Source organism: Drosophila virilis, unplaced genomic scaffold (genome assembly GCF_030788295.1).
Source record: "Drosophila virilis strain 15010-1051.87 unplaced genomic scaffold, Dvir_AGI_RSII-ME tig00001170, whole genome shotgun sequence".
Taxonomy (NCBI): Eukaryota; Metazoa; Arthropoda; class Insecta; order Diptera; family Drosophilidae; genus Drosophila; species Drosophila virilis.
In genome coordinates, this window is record NW_027212828.1 from 1,750,566 (window position 1) to 1,768,193 (window position 17,628).

Consider the following 17,628-nt stretch of genomic DNA (forward strand, 5'->3'; position numbering starts at 1 on the left):
CGAATTGGAGCTATTGTAGCTCCAGTGCGCATCGCGCGGTCCTTCCTGAAGGGCTCTTGATCTTGTTCGGCCACTTAAGTACCAGATGATCCGTTATCACGTCGAAACGGGACCTCCATAGGTAGCATCGCGTCAGGCTGCAAGAAAGTGGTGGAAGTGGTGGAAAAGTCCGGACAAGCCAGCACGGAAGCAGTGGTCAAGCTATCCTTCAATTGACGCAATGCCTCCTCCTGTTCTTGTGTCCATGCCTATTTTCCCTTCTTTAAGAGCGCTTTGAGCTGCTGTACATGAGTCGCGAAGTTGGGAACGAAGCGCCTGTACTATGACGCCACCCCGAGACATTGACGCAACTCCTTACAATTTGTCGAGACATATCGTTACGTATCGCCTCCACCTCTTCTGGATCGGTACGTATTCCTTCCCCGCAAATTACGTCTAAGGTAGGCCAACCTCTCCCTGAAGAAACTGCACTTCTTTCTATTTAGCCTGAGATTGGCTGCCTTAAACCGGCGAAATACCTCCCTTAAATTCTCTACTTGTTCTTCTCTCGTTGCCCCTATTACCACGATATCGTCAAGGTAGGCAAACGCATGAGGCTCCATTTGCGTCTAAGGCTCCTTGAAAAGTTGCACATGCCGAATGCAAGCCAAATGGGTTTGCCGCCGCGCATTGGAACAGACCTCTTCTAGGGATTGTGAATGCTGTGCATTTCAGACTATCTGACAAGGATGTGGTTGATCCGGGGGACGGGATAAGCATCCGGAATGGAATGCACATTGACCTGCCGGTAGTCGATGCGCCACTCGCCAGTCTTCTTCTTTACTGGGTTGATTGGGGCGCAGTGCGGATTACGCGACGGCTCGATGGCATCTGCCTGGATCAGCTCATCTACCTGTTCGTCGATCACCCTCTGCATGGCCGGATTATTCGGGTAGTATTTCTGCTCCAACGGCTTGTCATCTTTCAACCGGATGTGGTGCTCAGCGGTGTGCGAGACGCCCTGCTGCCCCTCGAACAGTGCCAGTTCTGATTACAGGAACTCCCTAATTTCCGGATCCAGATCCGCTGGCCACTCTGCCTCTCCGATGCTAGGCTCACATTTTGGTCGCCTAGATTGTGCAGGTGTTCATATCTGCCTAGCACAGGGTATGCTCGACTACTTAATGCCCTATTCTTGTAGCACTGCTATTTGTGAGCTCGAACTCTGTCTTTGTTTTTTAAATTTATCTTTATTACTTCTAACGAGCGCGTTGCACGAAGTGTATTTGGAATTGGAATAAGAGGCCTCAGAGTTGTCCCTATTCGGGAGCTCCCGACTAGAACCTCTTGTTGCATGTCATGGTGTTCAATTTTAAATTAATTGTATTTGAAATGTTTATTAAATTTTTCTGATTAAAGTCGAAATTGATGTCGTGAATAAAACCATTTCTGATATGTAGACACTGTCGTTCGACGCACAAGCACGAATTAGTGTTATTCGACAATCGATCTCCATTCATATATACTATGTATGTATCAATACTATCACTAACCAAACAACATATAGACTGGACATCACATACAAACAACGTTATCACAAAATGTATCGGAGGCATCTGGTTCAAACTCGCGAGTAAGGGAGTAAGATATACATATGATGTATTTTTGAACCGCTTACTCTACAGGAAAGTTCTTCGCGCACTCTCTTCCATATGGTTTGTGCGATAGAACGGCAACGCTGTTAACTTTTATCTCGCTCGCAAATACTCTCAGCCAACAATGCTCTCTTTTTATGTTTAGGGATCGTTTAAATGTGTGTGTGTGTGTGTGTATGTGTCGGACAAGCAAAACTGCGCACAAATTCAATTTTTCTCAAATGCTGAGGCATTTCTACCCTTTTGAAGGCACGAGTAATATGAAATAGAGAAAGGGTTTGCCACGTCGATGCGAAATGCTGGCATTTTAGTTCGCTATCGTTGGTAAGGGTACCCAAGCGTTGCCATGTGTACATTTAAAATATTTTGGACTCGCTATTCACGCATACTTGTATATTTTGTATATGAATATAAGCATTTATGCGCTTGTGTGCCTGTTGGTTGCCTGCACCCGATGCAAATTTGACAAGATTTTGGGATTTCTGGTTTTCGACCTCTACACACAGGCACACACACACACAAATGTGTATGAATGGACAAATCATGGGCGCAAAAGGAGAATTCATTATTTATATTATCTTTATGATTTTGATGAAAGAATGTTGATCCCTGCAGCACCCCGTTGGGTCGAAAGGGTAAACTTTTGGCAAGCACTTGCACCTGCAAATGTATGTCAAGAGACTGATCACATTACTAATATTATGACCAGCGGATGTTTGTGTAAAAATTAAAATCTGTAAAATATTAAAATATAAAAAATAAATATCATCGATCATATATTTATAGTTCTAATACTTATTTTGATTGATAAGCTTTTTCATATTTGAATTTGACGATTTACCAAGGGGTTAACCTTCATTCAACAATTCAAACTCAAATCATGAAAAAATAGGGCGCACGTCAGACGCGTGGCAATAATGAATTTTTTTCCCAATACTTTAAATACTGGAACTCATTCATTTGCCAAACCTTAGTCATCCTTAATAAGTCGTTTATATCTGTCTCCAACAAAAACAATTTTTTTGTCATGCTACTGCAGACTACTGATAAGCTGTCTTATTATCGAGTCTAGAAAAATATTGCGGAGTCTCTCGTTAATGGTTAATAAGCGCTAAACTAGCCAATATTCATATCAAATTAATAAATATTAAAATGTTATGAACATATTCCTTTTATAACAGTGCATTATCAAAAAATTATTCATGCGGACCTAAAACCCGGAAATTTACTACTGACAGAATGTGGGCATGTCAAAATTGCAGATTTAGGAGTATGTAATGAGTTTCTTGGAGAGGATTCTATAATGAGTAATGGCTCAACAGGCGGTACACCAGCTTTTCGTGCACCCGAAACTCTCGCTTTGGGCAAGGTATGTAACATCAAAAGTATGAGATATCCTCTTGTTTAAGAAGGCTTTCGTTTCCTCAGAATGTGTACTGTGGTCGTGCAGCGGATATTTGGGCTTTGGGAGCAACGTTATATTCTTTGATTTTTGGAAATGTTCCATTTATAGCAAACTCCATACCCATGTTATATGAAAAAATAAGAAACGAGGATGTTGTTTTTCCAGGAACACCAGAAATAAGCAGTGATTTGAGAAACTGCATTCTTCTAATGCTTAAAAAAGATCCAGCAAAAAGAATAACTCTGCCTCAGCTGAAGGTAGTACACAAAATTTATACAAAACAAGAAAAATTACATACGTTGAGAATCTATTCACATTTAATTTTAGATAAGCTCATGGGTCACCAGTAATGGGTTGTATTGCTTACCAACTGAAGAAGAGAACTGTTGTTTGGTACAAGTAGACGACGAAGATATAAATTCTGTTGTTCGCAGTATTCCAAAGCTGGATACTCTTATATTAATCAAAACAATGCTTAAAAATCATTCCTTTGTAAATCCCTTCATGAGGGGTATTTCCGGTAGAGCTCCTCAACCGGGCGGTTCCAGATTCGAAAAATTTATTCAAGCTGGTAGATCAAACTCAGCACCGGGCTCATATTTTGTGGCATTGGACAGGTAAATTATATATTTAATTGTATTGCAAAAAAATATTTATATATTTATTTCCAGAGACCCATCAATGGACAGTGTACTTCCGGCGTTAACTGAACATTGTCCTATCCAAAAAAATGATGAATTTTAAGTAATTAATAAAGTTATCTTAGAAAGAACAGGGACCGAAAATAGCCATTTATTATATACATTATTGAACATTTGTTAAGAATACCTAAGATGCATAAAACTAATAGTTTTTATTCCGTCTATATACGATAAGTCGGGATTTCGCGAAATTCCATCCAAAGGGTTACATTCAACTTTTTTGCTTACTATCTAGGTTCAGAGTATCTCCTAGTTGGAATCTTAAACTATAGGACCTTTACTATTATTAGTGTTTATAACAATGTTCTGATTGTATAATTTAAAGAATCTGGGTTGTAGCAATTGTGACGTAGTGCAACTTAACAATCAGTGATAATTGATATTTTAGTTTTAACCGTAAGTCCGAATAATATACATTCTTTAGCAGTATCAACAGTCGAGTCCATATAGCCATGACCGTTTTTGCGCCTGCCTGTTTCTAAAAACTCATTTTTTTTCAAATTATCGTCATGAAACATTGGAAAGGTCTGTCGTTCTGTTGCAGGTAGTACATTGTCGGAACCGGCTGGATCGAAGTATACAATTTAGCTCTTTAAGAGTGGGCTAGAAAAAATGTTACGTTTTTTTTCCAAAATACCTACACAACGTTTTGTAATTATGAGCTTTTTATGTTTTCTCCCATATTTGGAAAAATAAACCATAATTCTAGAAGGGCATTAATTAAATCCTATTTTAAGTATTTGATCGGATGTCACTCATTTTGCATTTTGAAGCCTTCGAGCCTTTTTTATGATTTTCTTTGTATCAGAAATAGACATAGGTAGTAAGTATATCAATAGTTACTCCACCATTCTATCGGACTTATAATATTTTGCAAATATTTGTGAAATTTAATTTAAGGTGTTGAAAAACTTTCAGGTGTAAGCTCATTCGCTAAGATATTAGTGAAAATTTATTTGAAGCGTGTTTCGCAATCTTTAGAAAATTTAGCCCCCCCTGGGTGATAACTACGAGTCAAAGGTTGTATGTGCAAAGTTTCAAGTTTTGACCAATCGGCTTCAAAGAGCTATATAAGACCATATTTTTTGTATTTATTATATTTTATGTATACTGGTATTGTGAAAATTGGCGAAAAAATACACAATATGCAACTGTTTTTTTTTTATTATACGATGTATTTGATTAATTTTCAAAGACCTGTTAAAAAAGTTTATTTAATATGCATTCCTCTTGGATGGTAAATATAGGTCTAAGTTATATGAATTTTATGTGCTTCAAATTGATTATCAAATTTGAGATTGTACGGATAAATTTAACAATTCTATGGGCGGAAAATGGGTAAAATAATAACATAGGAAAGGTTACTTAAAAGAATCTTGAGTTAAACAATTATCGCCAAAGGCGTTCAATCATTATGATAGTTCTTTAATACATTATATATCAAGAATTATGGTTAAAGCTTTAAATCTCACAGTTTTTTTTTATATATGCTGTTAAGGATTTACGTAATAAATGCTTACAACATTATACAAAAGTGTTTTTTTTTTTAAATTGTTTGGATCTTAAATTATTTGGTGCCACAGGAAACTCGTTTAAAAAAAAATTTTTTTACTGTTTTAATGATATGTCTCCAAACACCCACAAATATATTTTTAATAGATAAAATTATAGCAAGATATAAAAAATGTTTTAAGCCCGGAAAAAAATTAAAAAGCTTTCAAATAAATATACATTTATTAACATTGTCAATGTTTGTCAGTGTCTTCAAAGGGCGGCATTCATAAACTCGAATTGTGATATTTCTTATACAACTAGATTTTTAATAGAAAAATATCAAAAAACAAGAAAAATTGCTCCAGCCTGGTTAGAGGATACCCCGAACCTTCTTGAGCTAACCAGATGCAGGTCGCTCTCCTTGCTCAATTCCTTTCATAAATCAAAATACATTTTAAAATACGAATTAAGCTCCCCTTTTTGGAGTCAACTTCTCAAATACCTTCAGCACAAAAACAGAAGAAAACATACGTTACAATCGCAACCATGTAGTTCTGATGGTGTCAAGCGGAGAACCTATTTTAATGACCTGATACATCACCGTTCGTTAGGTAATTCGCTAATCAACCGTCATGCGATGGTCCCCTAAAAAAGATGACTACTAACGAGTTTTTTCAGAGTCCATATCAAAGGGAGTTTGCCGCTGGCTCTCCAGAAGACCAGCTTCAAAAAGCAATACAGCTTCACAAAAACAATAATAAAAAAAACCTATAATGCTTTTGTGCAAATGTATGTAACAGGATCAGCATAAATAGCCGAGTCGAACTACCTATGTTCTGTCTGTCCGTCCGTATGTATGAACGCTAGGATCTCAGAACCTATAAGAGCTATCAACTTGAAATCTAACGTTGATCCTCCTAGTGTTTGCGCAATACGAGCACTAACCATTGAAATGCCTTGCGTTGTATGGTTATTTGTGTGAGTTTTTTCCTATAATCGATAACTTACTCAGTTTCCAAGTTGTCGATAAAAATCGAAATCCTGTTTTTTGAGAAAATCTCGATAGTTATAAAAGCTAGACGAATACACATCGCTTCTAGAATAGTATATATATATATTAAGTATCTTTCATTTTTTATACCCTGATATATATATTCTTGATCAGTGCCAATAGTCGAGTCGATCTAGGCATGTCCATTTGTCCGTCTGTCAGTATGAGCGCAAGGATATTAGAACCTATAAGAGATAGAGACTTGAAATTTTTGCTGTAGGTCCCCCTAGTGCCTGCGCAGTTCGAGTTTGTTTCCGATAATCAATAACTTAATCAGTTTCCAAGCAATCGATAAAAATCGATATCGACATCCTTTTTTTTGAGAAAATTGTGTGAATATTAAGAGCTAGAAAACCAAACATGATATGTTGCTTCTAGAATATTATATATATTGTAGGAAGCTAATGGCCGGGGTAAAGTCTCGATCTTACCAGGCTCAAAAACCTTACAAGATATTTGTTAGTTGCTAGGATGATGGTTAAGGGAGAGGAAAAGTGTTGTAAATGTCGCTACCCTGTCTTCAATCCTCCTACCAGAAATGCCTGCGCGTATCTGAAACGACCTAGCTGACCTTCTGCGTTCTATGGATAGCGCAGCGGTTCCTGCCGAAGTCTCAACACTCACGCAAACTACTGCTGGGATTGCTATCATGAGCGATCTTATGATGCCTTCTCTCTCGATACGCTACACTTTAGGTTAGGAAACATGTTGTTATCATGAACGACGTAATGAAGCCTGGTCTCCCGTTACACTACGCTTTAGGCTAGGAAAAGGGTTATGTTGAGCACCGGCTTGCAACGGTGCCCGAGTTTAGTGTTAATAGAATATGAAAAGGATTAGTATATAAACATTACTTTATTCACATTTCTTTCGTTGTAATTATTATGCACTACCCTACTCTGTTTCCCTATGAAAAAACTATGCCACACTGTCTGCAGCTCTAGCGCTCTGGAACCTATTTAAGGTTATGTTTTTCTCTATTTTTTTCGACTCACGTCTTTTCGCTCTGATCGTCACCGCAATAGTGCCAGCGCGTTCGCAACTTCGCCTACCGAAGCTTTCGCTCTTCGCCACCGAATTGACGTTGACTATCGAAGACGGTGGCTGTGGCGGATGGCGGCTAAATTCAAATTAAAATTCCTGTGCTCGCCCCTCCACGTTTTGAGTTGCAGTTGCACTACTCTCCTCGGGGATCTTTGGGAGACGGCGTAGAGTATTCCGAGGAAATTGGCTATTCGGGTCAATCTCCAAATGGTGGGTGGCGAGGCGGCGGTGGATTAACGGTTCTTCAGATTCGTCATCCTTTACTAACTCGTAAGGCACCGAGGGCTTCGGTACCGGCTAGTCTCATTCCTCGACAGGGGTCCTAGCTGTGGCAGAGCTGGTCGGCTTCCGTGCCGGCTATTAAGGCGTGCTACCTCCGCCGATGACGACTCGACTTCCGACGAGGACGAGGACGACGAGGAAACTCCCGTTCCCGCCTACTCCATCGTTCCGGATTCCGGCATTGATATCGTGTGCTCGCCCGTCCCGAGCGGTATAAGTTCTTCCACGTCCGCTGGATCGTCCGCCTCGTCGGCGACATCGGCGAGGGCGATGCTAACGGGGAGACGGGGGCTCTTCTACGTACGGTGGCGAATTCCGCGAAAACGGAGCAGCGACAACCACGGTCGTCACCTCGACGACTATTAGCCTGACCATCCCGTCCAAACCTTCCATTATTGGTCCGTTGGGAGTATACTAAAAAAGTCGCGACCAGGCGGGGGTCGCGGTGGCGTGCTCCGGCGCCGGTTCCGGGGAAAGGCTCGGTATTCCCGCTGCTGGCGTCCTTGTCCAACGAGATCCAAATAATTTCTGGGTCTATCTATAAATTCAACTTATTCGTTAATTTATCCATTACTTATTTGTTATAACCTATCCTCACAGTGCGGCTTACATTCAACTTAGCTTATTCTTACTACGCTCCTAGTGTTAGTCAAATCTAAGTTTAGTACAGGGGTTACGGTCGGCGTGTCGCTCTCACTCTTCACAAACACGTGGGCCTCCATAGGTAATAGTTTCTCTTCTTCGTCATCAATCATCTCTTGTTAGAATGGCTCCAACTGCGAAATATTGGCCATCCTCTTCTTTCGTTCGCCTGACTTGATCACCGCACGATGTTGGGGGACTTAAGCTCGGCGACCTGATAGCGACCTGCCCTGGTCCTTTGATGCTCGCTGGAGATTGCTGTTGGCGATATAAAAGATTTCTTTTTGCCGCCGTGGCTTTCCTGAGAGGAATCAATTCCACCCACTTCGAAAAGGCATTATGGAACACCAGTAGTATTGTGTTGCCATGTTAAGACCGTGGAAGGGGTCCGACGAAATCCGCTCAGAGTACTGCCATCGGCTCTGCTACCTGTTTCGTCAGCAGACGTCCAGCCGATTTGAGTTGTTCGCTTTAGAACTTCTGACAGATTACAAAGCGCTTCAAGTACTTGGCGGCATTACGGTTTTCCTCACGCCTTGATGTCCGGCCGTGGAAGCGCCATGGCATTCTCTCAATACCCTTTGTCGCTGAACATCAATTGCAACTGTTGCAGTTCTAGTGCCCATCGCGTGATCCTTCCTGAAGGAACTCTATCGAGTTGAGCCGCTTAAGTTTCAGATTATCCGTTATCACGTCGAACCAGTACCCTTCTAGGTAGCATACCATACGTTTGCAGGCACTCTTTCTCGGTGACGGAATGGTTCACCTCAGCTTTCAACTAAAACTCAACTTCAGGCTCGCGTACGCTATAGCCCGCTCCAGTTCCTCAATCGTCTGCAACACTGCGCCAAGGCCACCCACGTCAGCCTCCAAGACGAATATGGCGAAAAAGTTTGGACAAATCAACAAAGTAGCAGTCGTCAAGATGTAGTTCAATTGAAGCAATGCCTCCTCCTGTTCTTTCATTTCTACCCCTTCTTTAAGAGCGCTGTGAGCGGCTGTACCTGAGTCGCGAATTTGCGAACGAAGTGCCTGTACCATGATGTCATCCCGAGACACTGCTGCAACACCGTACAATTTGTCGGGGCCCTCAGGTAACGTATTGCCTCCTTCTTCTCTGGATCCGCATGTATTCCTTCAATGCAGATGACATGTCCCAGATAGGCCAACCAGTCCCTAAAGAGGCTGCACTTCTTCCTATTCAGCCTGAGATTGGCCGCTTATTGCCGGCGGAATACTATTCTCATATTTTCTACATGCTGCTCTTTCGTTGCCCCTATTACCACAATATTGTCTAGGTAGGCGAACGCATGAAGCTCCATCTCCGGCCCTATTACCGTGTCCATGGCTCGCTGAAAGTTTAAATACGCCGAATGTTATTGAATGAATGTTAGCCATTGGTAAAGATCTCTTTCTGGGACTGTGAACGCCGTAAATTCCCGACTATCGGCTGCCATTGGTATCTGCCAGTACCCGTGCTTCAAATATATAGTGGAGATGAACCGCGATTGACGCAACTGCTCGAGGATGTGATTAATCCGAGGAACAGAATAAGCACCTGGGATGGAATGCGCGATAAGTTGCCGGTAGTCGATGCACATGCGCCTCTCGCCAGTCTTCGTCTTGACTTAGACTAATGGGCCCTATGCGGACTACGCGACGGCTCGATGGTGCCTGCCTGGATCAGCTCAGTCCCCTGTTCGTAAACGACTCTCTGCATGGCCCGATATTTCGGGTAATATCTCTGCCTCTTTGATGCTGAGCTCGCTCTACGCCTCGCCTTCTCTGTGCACCACTCCAACACCAGGTGCATCTCGATTATTGCTCCGCTCTTTCAGTTGCCAGATGGTAGCAGGCGTTTGCCCGCCTATCTCCACTGTAGCGACGATCCGGCCTTTCAGTGGGTGTCTGATTAGTCCCATGCTCCGAGTCCCATGTGTGTCGGCGGCGACCCGATATCGGCCTGGGCGGCGCCGTTGCCCGTTTCCCAGTTCCGTGCGGTGACAACAATCCTGGCTACTTCTGCCTCGGTTTTTACATACAGAAAAAGACGGGTGCGTTGGGACATTCACTGGCAAAGTGCCTTTCCTGTATGCACCTACGACACGCTCGTCGCGGATCATATCCGGTTCCGGACTCCTGGCTCATCATCTGGTGGCAACTTCAGCAGGGGCCGTCACCGGCGGGTCACACAACGGTCGGCCCGGAACCGATGGGAGTAGACCGGAATGGGTTGACGTGCCTCCACGGAGGCTGTACCGTCCTCGCCCACTCTGCGCTACTCAAACTCGAGACAATCTGACTCCCTGACCTGTTTCCCGAGTATTCCGCTTACCGTCTAATAGCCGTCTTATACTCTTCTTAATACTGACCATGTCCTATTCCTCAGCCCACTACTCACGAACCAACGAGCAGCCCTGTCGCAGACTAACTTACCCATTCTTCGAGGAAATCTATCAAGCGCAATACCATCCCGCAAATTTTTTTCTATTGCTTTTCGCACCAAACAATTTGTTTGTGTACGAATAATTGTTTTTTGAGTGTTTACTTGCTCTATCTTGCGCACCGTTTTCGTTTTGCTCTGCGCTCTCGCAACTTGCATACGCATTTAATAATTATGTCGTGCTGTGAGAAACCGTGCACGTTCAAGCAGGCTGACGATTCTGCACTGCCGCAATTTGTTAATTGCATGCTAAATGTGCAGGTCTCACTGGGCGTGATTGCGACAAGATCGCTGCAATTGCCAAGAAGGGCTGCGGTGGCTTGCGTTGGTCGTGCCCAGAATGCATCGACAAGCAAATTAATTTCTCCAGAATGTATAATTCTGTGAGAAGTCAATTCTTAAAATTAAATAATGTGGCTAAGCAGCTCTCGAGTAATTTCGACTCGAGTTTCGAGTTGCTTGGCAAATATAAATTTGAGTCCCCAACCAATCGCCGGTTGAAGCCTCAAGTTTTGCAATTGCCCTCTACGTCTGTTCAGACACCTATGACTTTCTTGTCCCTTCCTAGCAACTTGGAGGTATCTCCAATGTTGTCTTTATCGCCTTCTCCAAGCGACTGTTCAATTACCCCTGTTTCAACCCTTGTACTAGTCCCAGTAGAGCCCGTACCTGATCCCGTCCCAATCAATCAAACTGCCTCAGCCCCGTCAGTTCCTGGCCGCAAAGGTAGACCTGCGCGCAATATTGCCCAGATTGTTAAAAACAATCATTGTGCCTCTTTAGCTCCTCCAACTCCTGTATTACCTACAGCCCCATCAGCGCCTACTTTAACGGTATTTGCCCCTCGTAGGCAAGTTTTTGTGTCTCGACTTTCGTCGGACACCACTTCTGAGTCATTGGCAGCCTATATTGCTAGCAAATCTTCTGCTAGCGTGTCAATAACCAAATTTAATTTTTCCAGCCCTCGTGAAATATCATCATTCAAAATAAATGTTTCACATGATATGTTCCCAATCATTTATGATCCCAAATTTTGGCCACCACACAAGATTGTTCATTAGTTCAAGCCTAAAAAGCGTAACCAGCCTGTCACCCTTCCAGTCCCTTCAATACAGGGTACCATTTCTGCCACAAAAAACTAGCTTCATCTTCTGACCAAATCTTTATTCATTATCAGAATGTCAGAGGTCTCATTTCAAAGCTTAAAAATCTTTTCATGGCCAGCACTTCCTTCGATTCGGATATAATAGCATTTTCAGAAACATGGTTAAACTCAACCATATCAGATTTTGAGATTTTACTGAATAACTTTATTTTGCTTAGAAATGATCGGCCGACTCGAGGCGGTGGGGTGTTAATTGCCGTTAAAGCCACTCTCTAGTCTGAACTATCTTTTAGTACGCCTTCTGACGCTGAGATTGTCTCAGTTAAGGTGTCTTTTCCTACACGGAATATCTATGTAACATGCTCTTATGTCCCACCTTCTTCTGATATTCAAGTTTATATGAATCATATTACTTGTATTAAAGAAGTTTCTTCACACGTGCGTGATAATGACCTATTAATGGTGTTGGGTGATTTTAATTTGCCGAACGTCTCTTGGTCATTATTCACTGCTGAAAATATCTAGTACCCTCAGCACAGCACGATTTTGTAGACTGCATGCTTGATCTTTCGTTGTTTCAAATCAATTCAATTTCTAATCATATGAATAGAACACTTGACCTTGTATTTGTTAACGACTACCTTATTTCTAATGTTTCTAGGTCCCCTCCTTTATCTCATCCTGAGGATGTCATCCAACTTTAGAGATTGCTTTCGCAAAGGAAATTATTCTTTGCTGAATCAGCTTATTTATTCAACCGATTAGTCTTTCTTATATGATTCAGTTGATATGAATACAGCCAATAATTTTTTTTATATCACCTTAAACTCCCTCTTAGATGTGTGTATTCCTAAGTCAATTCCTTCGACTACTTTTTCAAAACCACCCTGGTTTACTCCCAGATTATCACATCTAAAAAATGTAAAATCCAAATATTTTAAAAAGTTTAAAAAGTCTGGTTGGTGTACAGACTTGGCTAAATATTCCATAGCCAAGTCGAACTTCTTTCTTCTTAATTCTCAATGCTATGAGAATTATCTAACTCGTTGTAAAAGGCAGTTCGCCCGAAATCCGAGACAGTTTTATAACTTTGTAAACTTGAAGCGTAAATCTTCAAGTTTGCCATATTCTTTCTCTCTTGGGATGGATAAAGCTAGCAATGACACTGATTCTGCTAACCTCTTTGCTAATTTTTTCCAATCAACTTACTCTTCAGTCTGTTCTAATACTAATTCTTACCCTTATACTATTTCTTCCGCTAGTTCTATACCTCCCCCATTATTTCATACTCCTCTCTCCTACTAGCTATAAACTCTTTAAAATCTTCTTACTCTCCTGGGCCGGACAATATTCCTAGTTGTCTACTCAAGGAGTGTAGTTCTTCCCTTTTTTATCCATTGCTAAGGCTTTTTAATCTATCCCTTGAAACTTCTGTCTTTCCATCTCTTTGGAAAGAATCTTATATCATTCCGCTTCACAAGAAAGGTGGGAAGTCTGATATACAAAATTACAGGGGCATTGCAAAACTGTCCGCTATTCCTAAATTATTTGAAAAATAATATGCGGACGATGTCAAACTTTTTCTATCATACACTAACCCCCTACATCATTCTCGTCTACAAGACGATGTGAACGCTATGCAACTTTGGTGTTCGGCTAATCAATTGCATCTAAATTGTTCAAAGTGTGTGTTTATGACATTTAATCGTACTACACCTTATCTTGTCAGTTATACAATCGACAATATCCCTGTGCAACGTATACTAACAGTTAAGGATCTAGGCGTTATTTTTGATTCTAAACTCTGTTTCAATCTTCATATAGATACCATTGTTAATGAGCCAAAAGGTGTACTTGGATTCATTAAACGATGGTCTAAAGAGTTTAACGATCCTTTTATAACAAAACTTCTGTACATCTCTCTTGTTCGCCCTATCCTTGAATACTGCTCTTGCATCTGGTTTCCACAGTATAACAACAGCCAGGATCGTATTGAATCTGTTGAAAAGCAATTTCTGCTGTTTACCCTACGAGGTTTAAATTGGGACCCTAATCTACGGTTGCCGTCCTACTCCCGCAGACTGCTTCTTCTCAACCTTCCGTCGTTAACCAACCGTAGGACAATTCTCGGTGTTTTCCTTCTACATAAGTTGATTATTGGCGACATAGATTCTCCTTTTCTGCAAAGCTGGATACTCTTATATTAATCAAAACAATGCTTAAAAATCATTCCTTTGTAAATCCCTTCATGAGGGGTATTTCCGGTAGAGCTCCTCAACCGGGCGGTTCCAGATTCGAAAAATTTATTCAAGCTGGTAGATCAAACTCAGCACCGGGCTCATATTTTGTGGCATTGGACAGGTAAATTATATATTTAATTGTATTGCAAAAAAATATTTATATATTTATTTCCAGAGACCCATCAATGGACAGTGTACTTCCGGCGTTAACTGAACATTGTCCTATCCAAAAAAATGATGAATTTTAAGTAAGTAATAAAGTTATCTTAGAAAGAACAGGGACCGAAAATAGCCATTTATTATATACATTATTGAACATTTGTTAAGAATACCTAAGATGCATAAAACTAATAGTTTTTATTCCGTCTATATACGATAAGTCGGGATTTCGCGAAATTCCATCCAAACGGTTACATTCAACTTTTTTGCTTACTATCTAGGTTCAGAGTATCTCCTAGTTGGAATCTTAAACTATAGGACCTTTACTATTATTAGTGTTTATAACAATGTTCTGATTGTATAATTTAAAGAATCTGGGTTGTAGCAATTGTGACGTAGTGCAACTTAACAATCAGTGATAATTGATATTTTAGTTTTAACCGTAAGTCCGAATAATATACATTCTTTAGCAGTATCAACAGTCGAGTCCATATAGCCATGACCGTTTTTGCGCCTGCCTGTTTCTAAAAACTCATTTTTTTCAAATTATCGTCATGAAACATTGGAAAGGTCTGTCGTTCTGTTGCAGGTAGTACATTGTCGGAACCGGCTGTATTGAAGTATACAATTTAGCTCTACACAACGTTTTGTAATTATGAGCTTTTTATGTTTTCTCCCATATTTGGAAAAATAAACCATAATTCTAGAAGGGCATTAATTAAATCCTATTTTGAGTATTTGATCGGATGTCACTCATTTTGCATTTTGAAGCCTTCGAGCCTTTTTTATGATTTTCTTTGTATCAGAAATAGACATAGGTAGTAAGTATATCAATAGTTACTCCACCATTCTATCGGACTTATAATATTTTGCAAATATTTGTGAAATTTAATTTAAGGTGTTGAAAAACTTTCAGGTGTAAGCTCATTCGCTAAGATATTAGTGAAAATTTATTTGAAGCGTGTTTCGCAATCTTTAGAAAATTTAGCCCCCCCTGGGTGATAACTACAAGTCAAAGGTTGTATGTGCAAAGTTTCAAGTTTTGACCAATCGGCTTCAAAGAGCTATATAAGACCATATTTTTTGTATTTATTATATTTTATGTATACTGGTATTGTGAAAATTGGCGAAAAAATACACAATATGCAACTGTTTTTTTTTTATTATACGATACGCATTTGATTAATTTTCAAAGATCTGTTAAAAAAGTTTATTTAATATGCATTCCTCTTGGATGGTAAATATAGGTCTAAGCTATATGAATTTTATGTGCTTCAAACTGATTATCAAATTTGAGATTGTACGGATAAATTTAACAATTCTATGGGCGGAAAATGGGTAAAATAATAACATAAGAAAGGTTACTTAAAAGAATCTTGAGTTAAACAATTATCGCCAAAGGCGTTCAATCATTATGATAGTTCTTTAATACATTATATATCAAGAATTATGGTTAAAGCTTTAAATCTCACAGTTTTTTTTTGTATATGCTGTTAAGGATTTACGTAATAAATGCTTACAACATTATACAAAAGTGTTTTTTTTTTAAATTGTTTGGATCTTAAATTATTTGGTGCCACAGGAAACTCGTTTAAAAAAATTTTTTTTTACTGTTTCAATGATATGTCTCCAAACACCCACAAATATATTTTTAATAGATAAAATTATAGCAAGATATAAAAAATGTTTTAAGCCCGGAAAAAAATTAAAAAGCTTTCAAATAAATATACATTTATTAACATTGTCAATGTTTGTCAGTGTCTTCAAAGGGCGGCATTCATAAACTCGAATTGTGATATTTCTTATACAACTAGATTTTTAATAGAAAAATATCAAAAAACAAGAAAAATTGCTCCAGCCTGGTTAGAGGATACCCCTTCTTGAGCCAACCAGATGCAGGTCGCTCTCCTTGCTCAATTCCTTTCATAAATCAAAATACATTTTAAAATACGAATTAAGCTCCCCTTTTTGGAGTCAAGTTCTCAAATACCTTCAGCACAAACACAGAAGAAAACATACGTTACAATCGCAACCATGTAGTTCTTATGGTGTCAAGCGGAGAACCTATTTTAATGACCTGATACATCACCGTTCGTTAGGTAATTCGCTAATCAACCGTCATGCGATGGTCCCCTAAAAAAGATGACTACTAACGAGTTTTTTCAGAGTCCATATCAAAGGGAGTTTGCCGCTGGCTCTCCAGAAGACCAGCTTCAAAAAGCAATACAGCTTCACAAAAACAATAATAAAAAAAACCTATAATGCTTTTGTGCAAATGTATGTAACAGGATCAGCATAAATAGCCGAGTCGAACTACCTATGTTCTGTCTGTCCGTCCGTATGTATGAACGCTAGGATCTCAGAACCTATAAGAGCTATCAACTTGAAATCTAACGTAGATCCTCCTAGTGTTTGCGCAATACGAGCACTAACCATTGAAATGCCTTGCGTTGTATGGTTATTTGTGTGAGTTTTTTCCTATAATCGATAACTTACTCAGTTTCCAAGTTGTCGATAAAAATCGAAATCCTGTTTTTTGAGAAAATCTCGATAGTTATAAAAGCTAGACGAATACACATCGCTTCTAGAATAGTATATATATATATTAAGTATCTTTCATTTTTTATACCCTGATATATATATTCTTGATCAGTGCCAATAGTCGAGTCGATCTAGGCATGTCCATTTGTCCGTCTGTCAGTATGAGCGCAAGGATATTAGAACCTATAAGAGATAGAGACTTGAAATTTTTGCTGTAGGTCCCCCTAGTGCCTGCGCAGTTCGAGTTTGTTTCCGATAATCAATAACTTAATCAGTTTCCAAGCAATCGATAAAAATCGATATCGACATCCTTTTTTTTGAGAAAATTGTGTGAATATTAAGAGCTAGAAAACCAAACATGATATGTTGCTTCTAGAGTATTATATATATTGTAGGAAGCTAATGGCCGGGGTAAAGTCTCGATCTTACCAGGCTCAAAAACCTTACAAGATATTTGTTAGTTGCTAGGATGATGGTTAAGGGAGAGGAAAAGTGTTGTAAATGTCGCTACCCTGTCTTCAACCCTCCTACCAGAAATGCCTGCGCGTATCTGAAACGACCTAGCTGACCTTCTGCGTTCTATGGATAGCGCAGCGGTTCCTGCCGAAGTCTCAACACTCACGCAAACTACTGCTGGGATTGCTATCATGAGCGATCTTATGATGCCTTCTCTCTCGATACGCTACACTTTAGGTTAGGAAACATGTTGTTATCATGAACGACGTAATGAAGCCTGGTCTCCCGTTACACTACGCTTTAGGCTAGGAAAAGGGTTATGTTGAGCACCGACTAGCAACGGTGCCCGAGTTTAGTGTTAATAGAATATGAAAAGGATTAGTATATAAACATTACTTTATTCACATTTCTTTCGTTGTAATTATTATGCA

General features: G+C 39.9%; 1 protein-coding gene and 1 long non-coding RNA gene across 4 annotated transcripts in view; both read left to right on the forward strand.

Annotated features, from left to right (window-relative positions):
- LOC6635274 (calcium/calmodulin-dependent protein kinase kinase 1) overlaps nucleotides 1-4,910 on the forward strand; it is a 37,419-nt gene extending 32,509 nt beyond the window's left edge. For all 3 annotated transcript variants that reach the window (XM_002058741.4, XM_032440775.2, XM_070210800.1), the window contains 4 exons: nucleotides 2,816-3,003; nucleotides 3,063-3,296; nucleotides 3,367-3,656; nucleotides 3,711-4,910. In XM_002058741.4, the coding sequence (XP_002058777.2) occupies nucleotides 2,816-3,003; nucleotides 3,063-3,296; nucleotides 3,367-3,656; nucleotides 3,711-3,783 (785 nt within the window). In that variant the 3' untranslated portion in view covers nucleotides 3,784-4,910. The remainder of the gene's footprint in view (nucleotides 1-2,815; nucleotides 3,004-3,062; nucleotides 3,297-3,366; nucleotides 3,657-3,710) is intronic.
- A 7,981-nt stretch (nucleotides 4,911-12,891) lies between these two features.
- On the forward strand, nucleotides 12,892-15,363 carry LOC138911521 (uncharacterized). Its single transcript, XR_011417150.1, has 2 exons — nucleotides 12,892-14,162; nucleotides 14,217-15,363. It is a non-coding gene; the product is annotated as an uncharacterized lncRNA (long non-coding RNA).
- The last annotated feature ends 2,265 nt before the right edge of the window (nucleotides 15,364-17,628 follow it).